Source organism: Lepidothrix coronata, unplaced genomic scaffold (genome assembly GCF_001604755.1).
Source record: "Lepidothrix coronata isolate B3197 unplaced genomic scaffold, Lepidothrix_coronata-1.0 Scaffold37, whole genome shotgun sequence".
Classification (NCBI taxonomy): Eukaryota; Metazoa; Chordata; class Aves; order Passeriformes; family Pipridae; genus Lepidothrix; species Lepidothrix coronata.
Window position 1 is genome coordinate 1,047,849 of NW_016690217.1, and position 11,794 is coordinate 1,059,642.

Below are 11,794 nucleotides of genomic sequence, written 5' to 3' on the forward strand. Positions count from 1 at the left end.
AATCCACTGGGCTGGCCCTGCAGATCAGTGCTTTTCTTTGTGTCTTCACAACATTTAAGTGCAAATGTTAGTACACAGACCTACTCCATGTCTATGCTGAAGTTGTAACGTGCTAAATAAAAATGGACACAAATAAAGATAATCTTATGGGACTAGTATGATGCCTCAGTATTTCTTAAGAGCCTTATACCTCAACAGTGAAAACCTGGTTACTTTAGGAAGGCAGAAGGTCTTTACAGGGGATTCACTTCCTCCTCCCCCCCAAGATTCATTACTGTGGAACTAGTAGAAACCTCTCTAAAAGCCCAAAGGAAGTAATTCTGCTTCATGACAACCTTAGGCAGCAGTTTTTGAACATCAGGCCTTATCAAAAGAGTTTGGAATGCAGATCTCTTCCCAATAGTGAGCACCACAAGCATCTCTCTGTGCAGCTGCCTCTTGCTAGGCTTCATAGCCTGGCTTACCTGAGGAATTGTCAAAGTTTAGTGTTCTTTTGAAATGTAGAGAGGAAAAATTGTAAAATACCTGGATTTTGACATTTTTTCCTCACACATTGGTTTCTTAGTGTTCCATAAATGACCTAAACAAACAATGCTGCACTGCTATTTGTGGTGGTGGGCAGTGGTGTTGTTAGAGTTCTTTCTGTTACCATGGTAAGTAGGACATTTCTTCTGCTTTTCCAAGCTCAGTAGAAAGAAAAATAAGGTCAGAAAAACATAAAAGACCCCCACAATGATAACATCACCACAAGTGATAATAAAATGAAAATTCTTTGAAGCAGGATAGTTAACAAAGCATAGAAATTCTTGTGAGTAGTCTAATATTTGTCAGGTCAAACCCTCACAACTTTTTCTAATTTTCCAGTCTTATCAACTCCTTAAATAATCTGAGAGTCAACTAAAATTATTATAACTAATTCCTCTAGTCACCTCCCACCCCCATTTCAAATTCAACCAGTTCCTCTTATGAAAAGGAGGAAGAATTTTTTGCAAAAAAACAAAACCACAAATCTTTGTAGGTCAGTATTTTCTGGAAACTGCACATCTCGCAAATATCATGAACATCAGTCTTGTCTTCTAGAGAATTTGTACATTCCAGCGTGATGGAATGAAACAGTACTTGAGAAATGACAATGTAGGACCACTAAGGAAGTCCTTGGTTGTGCAACTTTTTGCAAATTAGGTTTCCTACTGGTATATAAACTCGTAAGGGATTCTGGAGCAAAAAATCCTCAGATGACCACATGAACTCATGATCTGGTCAAGGAAACATAATTGAAGATGAACATCTTTGAATTGGCATGTAGTTGATGCCTTTGCTGAGGCTATGGAATTCCACAAAACATTATATTTTGAGTTACTGCGTCTTTGCAGGAGAAGAATTCTTTAAAGATTTCAATCAGACATATCTGAAAAACAAACAAACTGCACCTAAAAGAAACCCCAACCCTTGATACAGAAAGAGACACAGATGCTGTTTCATAGGAAATAGCACTCCAGTGCAGGCTACTCAGTTCCTACTTGGAATGTTATAAGGATTCTGAGCTCACATGTCCATTTCAAATGTTTAATCTTTGTCTAGGTATCCAGAAAACTGTGTAGGGAAATAACAAGTGTATACTTTTAAATAACTAGACTAGTATCTTCTGAAGGGACACTAGTTCAAAATCCATATTCCTCCTGTCTTGATGGAGAGTAAATCCCACTCATTGATGCATACCTTTGTTAATATTGCCACCTACAGGAAACCACGGGCCACTGTTTTTTTAGTAATGATGTAGCACAAGCAATGCTCACAGAAAACTGTCAAAAGCAAGGCAGGTGAAATAAAAAGGTGTCCATTATCACCCAGTTTTTCTCTCAATTTTTTTTTTCTTTTAAGTCATAGCATTGAGCCCAAAAGTTGCAGTATTTCTGTGTTTTTACAGAAGCCTTGTACCGCACTTTCAGTCCCAGAACATCCTGTAAGAATCTGCCCTGTTCCAAGGGCAGGAACTGAAGGGTGAAATTGAGAGAAGGGTGCTGAAGAAGAGGGCAGACCTGCAGAATAACTTACTATCTTGCCTTGCTTGTATTTAATTCCCTAAGGAACATATGCTACTCTTACACTGATGAAATATTTGGGTGAGCTTAGGAGGGGTGAACTTCACCTTGGACACTACTGCACAGGTTATCCATGGATGTGAAACACATGGTGTGATTAAGCCAAGTGGTTAAAGCCTCTCTGGTATGGTGGGTGATGACTGAAATGTAAATATGGGGAGGCTGGGCAGTGTGATCATGTCACACTCCCCCAAATCCACCAAGGGAAGTGCCATATGCTCATAGTGGTGGGAGCAACCACTGGAAACAGTGGCTGGAAACAGCCTCTGTGCTCCAGGACACTGCCCAGGACATCATCCTGGGCCTTGGAACACAAGCCTTATGGAGACACAACACCCCAGAAAGAATCAAGTCAGACAATGGGGCTCATTTCCAAAACAACCCCAGACACTGGGGCCAAAGAGCATGGCAGTGAGTGGAAATATCACATTCCCTAGCATACACCAGGCTCTGGAAAGGTCAAAGGATGCAGTGGATGGTTAGAGACCACACTGAGAGCAATGAATGGTGGCCCTTCACACATTGGGATCCATATTTAGCAAAGGCTATCTGGTTATTCAACACTCAGAGGTCTGATCTGCCAGTCAGGCTGGCCCTGCCCAACCTAAACTTGGTGCCCTTGGTGGATTATCCAAGAGAATGGAAAAGTCCAGTGTGTGTCTCAAAGCCATGAATTACACTGTATGATGTTAATTACTGTGTAACACCATGAATTACCCCTTCTATGGTGGCTACATGCCCATCACCACACTGGGTGCCTCACAGTGCCCGTCTGTGACAGGCTGAATTTGGGGATCTGAACCTGACTCGCCTTTTGGTCATCACCATTTCCCATCACCACACTGATGGAGAATGGACTGTGACTGAGTCCCACCACCACACACCACATTTCCTGCCTGAAACACCGTTCTGACAGATGGAGCCCAAGGTCACACACTAAATGAAATCAATGGACTTTTACAGGGATTGTCCATAGACTATGGAAAAATTATCTGTTTGTGTATATAAATCCAAAGGGAGGTAAGTGATGGGGCATTGGGAAGTGTGGGACCTGGCATGACATAAATTATATGGAATAAGGTGTGCCTACTGTCCTGGTTTCAGCTGTGACACACTGTTTGTTCCTGAGCAGTGCTTCCCTTAAGTCAAGGACTTTTCAGTGTCTCATGCTCTGCCAGTGAAGGAGGTGTGGCAAGAAACCAGGACAGGTGACCCAAACTGGTCAAAGATCATCCATACCACAGAGGGTAATTGGCCAGGAGGGACTAATTACTCTTGGGGATGGGCTGGGCATCGGTCAGCAGGTGGTGACTGATTGTATTGTGCATCACTTGCTTTTCTGATTTTCCCCCCATCCTTTAAAAAATTATATTCATAATAATTTTTATTAATTTATTGTATTTTAATTACTATAATAATTATATTTTGCTTTGTTTAAATTATTAAACTGTTCTTACCTACACCCATAAATTTTTTATTTCCTGATTATCCTCCCCTCTGTCCAATTGGGGGTAGGGAATGAGGGAGGGGCTGCTTGGTACTTACTTGCCAGCTGGGGTTAAACCTCATCGAGCCTGGCCTTGAACACTTCCAGGGATGGGGAATGCACAAGGTGTATGGGCAACCTGTGCCTCACTATGCTCATAGTGAAGAATTTCTTCCTAATACACAATATTACAGAATTAAGACAACTGCTTCACTAGCATAAATACATGGTTTACTACGGCAACCAGTTTTCAGCTTTCTGGTCTGCATAAGAATATTTATTTGTCAAAAGCTGCATATTTCTTTTGGAAATATGCACCCACCCCACCTGATTATGTTCTTCCACTTTTAAAAGTGGGTGCTCAGCTCCGGACTTGCAGGTTGTGTGTGAAAACAGATTTATTGTTACACAGATGCAAGGCAGCTAAATGCATTCCAGTTCTGATAAAGCAGGCAGTTCTATTTAACTTCCCCTCTTTATTTCTTGCTTGTATCTCTCACTTCAAAGCTGCAGCAACATGTCCATCTGCATTTGTTGTAGGTACAACTATGCAATGTTACAGTGATTCCAGGTGTGAGCTCACTTCTTTTTCTTCCCTTTACCTTTCTTGCCTCCCTCTCCTTGCTGAAGGCTTTGATCACTACCTCCCATCTTCTGAGTTCTTGTTTTCAGTTTGGGAATGGTTTCTGCAGCATACAGCATCACTGACTTACCTAAAAATACACGGAGAGATCAATGTATGCCTCACACGTTAATGCAGCATTTTCAAACTTAGAAACTTCAGCCCCACTTCATATTTCACTTAAACTGGGTATAAAGCCCAGGAGTTCTGCTTCCTTCCTTTGTGTACCAAGCAGCTTGTGAAAAATTATTGGAGGGGGAAAAGAAAGTGCAGAACTGAGAAATATCCCAACAGACTGGAATAGGCACATAACCTGACAATCTTCAATGTATCTACAACCTTCCTGCTACTCTTTCACTCACCTCTTACTCGCCCAGAATTTTTGGGACAGAATGATCAGGCAAAAGCTATAAGCACGTTTAGAAAGGCACTGCTGCCTTCCAGAAGGAATATGGTTTTTAAATCATCTCCTTCAGACTACCAGCACTCTTATGCTACTCTAGATTCTGTAGTAGTCTTGCTCTTTCCTTAAGACATGTACTGCTTCCCTTTCACACATGGATTCATTGTCAGGAAAAATGCAAAATACTGCATTATTTGTCATTCAAGGTGAACTATTTCTATTAATTAGTTAAGGGCAGCTGCTTCATTATTAATTTTACAAAATCTCAACTGAACTCAGTATGTATTTTATCAATTTGGCATCCACACCGATGCCTAGCTGGTGTGTGCAACCTAAGAAAAAAGGTGGAATTTAGCCATTTAAACACCAAATACTCTGTTTTAAATGTTAACAAAACAGTAAGCCAAAAGTGAATAGATGCTTTGTTCCACATAGCAATCACACAACATTCCCCATAGTCCCCTGCTATGACACTGTGGCAGAAACTGCAGGATTAAGGGCAACAACATTTTACAAACTCTCCTCAGTACCCACAGTACAACTTGATTTAGTTGACTTACACAGGCAAAGAGATTTAATGTAGAGTTATTTATAATTAAATATTATATGTATTTAATTATAAATAACAATTTATAATAGTTAAAACTAATTAAAGAAACATAAAATAAACAAAGTCTTCCTGGTTTATTAACTGAAGAAGTGCCTAAACCCGGGTACTCTATACTCACGTGTTGGAAACTGAGGTAAACATGGGTTGCCATCATCTTGTTTGAGCTGGATTCGTACTCTACCTCTGTACTGCACGTCTCTGTTCCACTCTCTAGGATACATCTTATTTTTCTGTCATGCAAAAGGACAAACTCATTATAATGAGCAGTGGAAAATGGAACTGTTTCAGAGTCATAGCCTTCATTCTTGATGAAACATCACAGGTCTCTCAGTGGTACTGGTTGTTTCACAGTGCACTGTTCAACTGCTTCTGAAAAGCAAAGTGGTTTTACTGGTTTTTGGATACCAGTAACACTCCTAGGTGAGGAGCTCAATTCTTCTTAGAAAATTCAACACTGTTTTAAATTAATAATTACTTCAAGAAACAATCTGTGAAGTTACTTCTCTAGAAATCCAGACTCATTGCCTAAGAACAACAAACTATTTGCATGTACTGCAATAAAAAGCTAACATTCTCTGGCTAAAATGTAACTCCAAAGGGCTATGAAGACTCCAAGCATCAGAATCCTATTCCTATACAACACAGTCATTGCAAAGGTAACCGCTTTTCATTAAAAACACGCCTTTTTAAAACCTTAATTTGCAGAGTTGCAGCTTCCAAAATTAGTTTTTATTCTGACACACTTTCAAGCACCCATTACAGTCTTTTCTGAAGGACAGTAAAACAGAACTAATCTTTCCATAAGCTTAAAAGTGACATTATCTAAGAAATCTGAGATATTTCTAACTTGCATCAGTTTTCCAACATTTACTTCATGATTATAGTCAGTTATCACTCAAAGCAAGCAAAGCTAGTAACAAAACTTCTCAACTGCAAGTTATCCTGTCCATGAGAAAATATATAATGAAAGAACAGAGATATCTCAAGTTTGTTTGTTTTGGGGTTTTTTGGTGGGGGGGGATTCTTTTTGAAAATTACCTCTAATAACACATTGAATCCAACTGCTGCACATACATCTTGGATTTCTGTAGATGTGGGGTTTTCAACAGCCTGTTGAAACAACGTGTTACAATTAATTAGTTTTCAACAATGATCTGCCTACATAACAGTAGTTATTAGTTTCCCACCCTATACTCTGTAACTAGAAAAAGCAGATGGGGACAGAAAAGGTACTTCAAATACTGACACATCTACTCTAGAAGTCATCTATCAGTGCTTCTATGGTCTACAAAACATTAAAAAAAAAAGAGAGAGATAAGACATCAGGAAACAGAAAACAGATGAAACAGAATTAATTAAGACAGGGAAGAAAGCAAAAGAATTGCTTAGGAAAAGTAACTTAAATGAATTAATAGTTATTGTATGCACAAAGATACCAAAAGCTGTGAATCAGGAACAGCTAACTCACAGTAAGGACTGAAGGAGGAAAGAACAGAAAATTTCTAGATTTTTGATTGGTAACTTGCATGCTCATGAAAGATTTTGGTTTTAACTATTCTCAGAAAAACCCACAACCCTAAGCAGTGAGAAAAGCCCTTTATATTCCCAGCACTGCTTGTTAAAATTATTATAAAGCAGTGAAATGATGAAAAACTATTTCTGGACAGATTATAAGCAACAATAACTACCAAGTTTACATGCATTTCAAGTTCTAACTTTGAAAGCAACAGAGAGGACAGGACATAGAGTACAGACATATATAGTTAGTCTCCGAAAAACAATCATTAGCTAACTATTCTTTTCTGCATTGCTTTCAAATTTGGCAAACTACTTGTACGGGAAGTTGAGTGCATTAAGCTCCTCATTCACCTGTTTGCCCAAGGTGCTGCTCACATGAAAGCAGACACTTCAGCCCAGTGCTCTTCTACTACACTCACATGCTGGCAGCAGGCTATCTTCAAATACAGTGTAATTTCCAGTTACCAAACTACTTGCCATGGGGGATTGGAAAGATCAGAGATATATTTTCTAGCTCTCCACACAGTACTGCATAGCAAAATAAAACACCTTTTCCCTACCACCCACAAAATTACTTTGTCTATAGGAATCCTCCTTCCTTCTGCTATTGTCTTCTTGTTATTCAAATATGCTGGATAAATGCAGATGAATCTAGGAAGAGAAAACAGTCAGTTTAAGTAAATGACATCAGCTTCTCTGTTATTAATGCAATACTTTCCTAGTAAAACAAAAAAATAAATCCCATGGCTACAACACAGCAGTTCCCATAAGAACAACCATTTATTTTCCCTAGACTGATTTGTAAAATGTTGTAAAATCCCACTTAGAGTTATCACAGGCACTGCAGGACCATTTGGCTGAGATGCTTCTTGCATGACACCACTTTCTGGGGCACTGTGCGTACAAAGGGCAGCACTACCTATTACAAGAAAAATAAAAAGAGACTGAAACAGGATGTTTTGACCTATTTCTCACACCCCTGAAACCTGGCAGGGTACACACATCTTTCCCCGAAAAGAATTAAAGAATGTTTCCTGAAATGGTTTTACTACACTAATAGTTAACTCAGTTCCTGATAGAAGGAAGCGGCAGATTTTTTTTTCTGCAACAGTTTTGCCTTTCTGTGTGCTTTTTGGTGTTTGGGGTTTTGTTTGTTTTCTTTTGTTTGTTTGTTTTTGTTTTAGTTTGATTTTTTGTTTGGTTGGTTTGGGGGTTTGTTTTGTTTATTTTTGTTTTGGTTTTTTGTTTTGTTGTTGTTATTTTTGTTTTTGTTTATTCATACATAGATCAACCCAGATTTGGGGCAAATTTATAAAGCCACCGAAAAACTGTGCTTAGGAACTTGATCAAGATTTTGCAGTGGATTTAAACCTGTCAAGCACATACGGGGGATGAGACTGACAGAACCTCAATTACACTTATTAGAAAATTAAAATGCCAGCTAGGTAGACCAAGAAGTGGAAAAACGCCTACATTTATTTGGATAAGGACCTATGAGAGCATAAAGAAAAGCGAGTAAATCGTTTGATGTTCACACAGCTGGACAACGACAAGGACTGTCGCCGCGTCTCGGGAAACGCTCCTTGCTGCCTCTAAAACCAGCCCAAATCACCTCAACTCTTCGTATTTTCTTCTTTTTTCTTTCCAGCGGTGTTTCCCTCCCTATTTGCTCTTTATGAGCCGACTAGTTCTTGCGGGTCCAGCACGGGAATTCCAGTTCCGATACCGACTCCCCAAACCACACACGTACCACCACCATCCCAACCACCCCCCCCCCCTTGTTCCGCAGGAATTTCACTACCACTCCTAGCTCCGCCCGCGTTTTCTGCATCCCGAATGACCCATAAGCAAAGAAACACCCGCAAACAGCCCGGCCCAGCGCACCCGGACCCGCGGTACCTCTCCTTGTCGGCCGGGGACGCGGCGCCCGCGGCAGCAGCCATGACAGAGGCACCACCCCCGCGGCGTGGGGCCCTCCCCCAGGGGCCCGTCCCTGAGCTTCCATTGGACAGCGGCGCTGTCTGTCAAGCGCGACAGCCTGTGAAGAGACGCCACGTCCGCGCCGCCCGGGGCCGCGCGCGCGGCTTCCGCCGGGAATGGCGTCGGGAAGGGGGCCGGGAATGGCGGGCGGGAACCGCGGGGGTGTAGGGAAACACCCTGAATAATCAATATAACACTAGCCCAGAGGGTGGCGGTGGGTGACACAAAACGCGGTTGGAGGCCGTTGAACCGCCGCGTGGTTCCCTTCGTTCACAGCGCCCCGGCGGTGCTTCAGCCCAAGAACAACCCATCTGATCCAGTGTCTCAGAAAGTAACGCGAAGAAATACCTGTTCGGGATTAGCTCAGCCTCGTGTGCAATGAAATTAAAAAGTAGGCTAAAACTTAATAAAAAAATTAAGGAGTTACTTGCTGGGTCCAATCCTGTCTCACATCTTCGTTAAGGATCTGGGTGACAGGCTGGTTGCACTGGCCAAACTAGGAGCAGGGGCTGATGCACTAGAGAATTGTATTGACATCCAGAGGGACCTGGACATGCTGCAGAAACTGGTTGACAGGAACCTCATGCAGTTCAATAAGGGGAAGAGCAAAGTCCTGCACCTGGAGAGGAACATCCCCAGGCACCAGCACAGACTAGGGACTGCCCAGCTGGGAAGCAGCTTGTCAGGAAAGGCCTTGGTGGACTCCAAGTTGAACATGAGCCAGTGAAGTGCTCCTGTGACAAAGAAGAGAATGGTTTCCTGGGCTGCATTACCAGAAGTATTGCCAGCAGGTCAGGGGGGTGATCCTGCCCCCCAGCACTGGTGAGGACACACCTGGAGTGCTAGTCCAGCTCTGAGCTTCTCAGGACAAGACAGACACGAACACAATGGAGAGAGTCCAAGATATGGCCACCAAGATGACAAAGGGACTGGAGCAGCTCATCCTGGAGAAGAGAAGGCTCAGGGGGACTTCACCAATGTGTATAAGCACCTGGAGGGAAGGTACAAAGAGGACAGAGCCAGGCTCTTTCCAGTGGGGCCCAGAGACAGGACCAGAGGTGACTCAACGCAGGAGGTTCCCTCTGAACATCAGTAAACTCCTCTTCCCTATGAGGGTGACCAAGCACTGGCACAGGTTACCCATGGAGGTGATGGAGTCTTTATCCTTGGAAACACCGAAAAGCTGTATGGGAATGATGCTGGACATCTGGCTCTAGGTAGTCCTGCTTGAGCAGGTGGCTGGACCAGATGGCATCCAGAGGTCAGCCTCAGCCATTCAGTCACTCTGTGGATTTCACAGGGCATATTTTGTGCAGTGTTAAAATCACCAGTTAAACTTCAGGCAGCAGCTATGTACCAGGACAAAGAACTGAAGGTATTTATTCAGTATTTATCCCTGGTGCTATTTTTTGCCTTTTTTTTTTCTGCTCCACCAACATATCTTGCTCCCTTCAATGAAATCCTGAAGAGGAGGGTGCTGAGACCCACTGCAACACAGTGGTATTTCCAGGGAAGAACTACAAGTACCATTCATGAAAGCTTGAGTTTGAGTTAAGAGTGATGGAGAAGCTTCAAAAAGAAGAAGATTCAGAAAATCAGGCATTTGGCCCCGATTAATAAGTTGTTTGTCTATTCAGCATTTTGACTGATGAGCAGTTTGGTTGTCTTCTGTATTTGCTCTCAGTACGTCAGAAGTGAATACACTGTACAAAGTACTACACAAAACAGGAACATAAAACTGTGTGGCCCGAGCAGAAGCAGCTTTTGAGAAGGTGACTGCAGCTGTCCGGGACCAAGTCAGCAACCTGGCAGCACCTCACAAGCTCAACAAGCTCCTTAGCTAAAAAAAAAGTTTATGAGGTGTGTCAGTTATAAAGGAAGTTTTTGATGCGATAGTTGTCCAGTGCTACAGATTTCTGGAGGGTTATCTCCAGATTACCATCAAGCTGGCTGATACAGAGTCAAGTGTAGCTTCCTAAGAGGTAATCTATTACAAATAATTGTAGATATTTTTTGTTGTTTAGCAGCAAAATGTTCTCATTTTCTTAATAGTAGCCTGGTAATGGATTTCCTGTATTTTTCTTTTAAATCTCCATTGCATGCACAGACTTGTCTATTCAATGATTTTTTACTGAGATACCTACCACCTAAAAAGTGTCAGAGCTGCCATTGTGTCTCTGTGCAGGGCATGTTAATGATCTGACCATAATATGAAACACAGTCATCATCAACCATGTTACAAAGCAAGCTTATTGCCATTTGGGTTTGTCCAATAATATACAGTGCCCTTTCCTTCTGGGACACGTAGATTTGAATCCACCAAAAGGGCACAGACATAAATCTCTGAAGGACAGTGCTCTAGCAGTGTTTAAATCAAAGAGCAATCTGTCTAATCTAATCTTTTAGAAAGAAATGCTAAGAAATATGTATTTGGTAATATCACAGCTTTGTATACAATTAAGGAAAAAGAGGCTAAAACCTAATGAAAAAAATATTAAAATTTACTTCTTCATAGTGTTCTTTTCTCCCTTAGATTTCTGTAATGATTTTAGTTTCTCAATCAGTTTGCAGACCAATTTCTGGTGCATCACCTTGAGCAACACTGCTTTGACAGTATGTTGTTTAAGGCAGTGACACAGCTGCAGTTTGTGAGTGGCACAGTACCACTGTTGCATATTAAGACTGCTCTCAGTCGGTCCACCTAATTCAGGACACTGAGAAAGGTTTTGTATATTCGTTTAATGTTGTTTTATCTGACAGTTGCATTTCATTTTTTTAATTTGAATTCACAGAGCCAACATACTGGATTAATGGCTTATATTTTAAAATAGCATTTAAATTTCTGTAACAGAAGATACACAGGCTGTATCAGTATTTGTGGCAAAGACAAAAATTATTTTCTGCATCTTTTTCAGATGGAAAAATAATTGAAAATTTGTCAGAAATGGAGTTTTTGGAATTACAGATTTGATGATATGGCATACATGACTGACCACTCTGCAGATACTACTATTACATACCAGTCTCCTTCACAGGTGGTAGAATTCACAATATCTCAAAACCAGCATGCTGG

At 41.4% G+C, this 11,794-nt stretch overlaps 1 protein-coding gene across 2 annotated transcripts; it reads right to left on the bottom strand.

The window, feature by feature from the left end:
• Positions 1 to 3,961: 3,961 nt before the first annotated feature.
• On the bottom strand, positions 3,962 to 8,761 carry SRP19 (signal recognition particle 19). 2 transcript variants are annotated; one of them, XM_017812627.1, is made up of 5 exons: positions 8,626 to 8,714; positions 7,317 to 7,392; positions 6,262 to 6,333; positions 5,342 to 5,453; positions 3,962 to 4,301 (listed from the first exon to the last, which is right to left on the bottom strand). In XM_017812627.1, exons 1-5 carry the CDS (start codon positions 8,682 to 8,684, stop codon positions 4,168 to 4,170), a joined length of 453 nt encoding a protein of 150 aa, XP_017668116.1. In that variant the 5' UTR covers positions 8,685 to 8,714; the 3' UTR covers positions 3,962 to 4,167. The 2 variants fall into 2 exon arrangements, with proteins under 2 accessions (XP_017668116.1, XP_017668117.1); XM_017812628.1 differs by having other exon boundaries at positions 3,969 to 4,301; positions 8,641 to 8,761.
• Between the last annotated feature and the right edge of the window lie 3,033 nt (positions 8,762 to 11,794).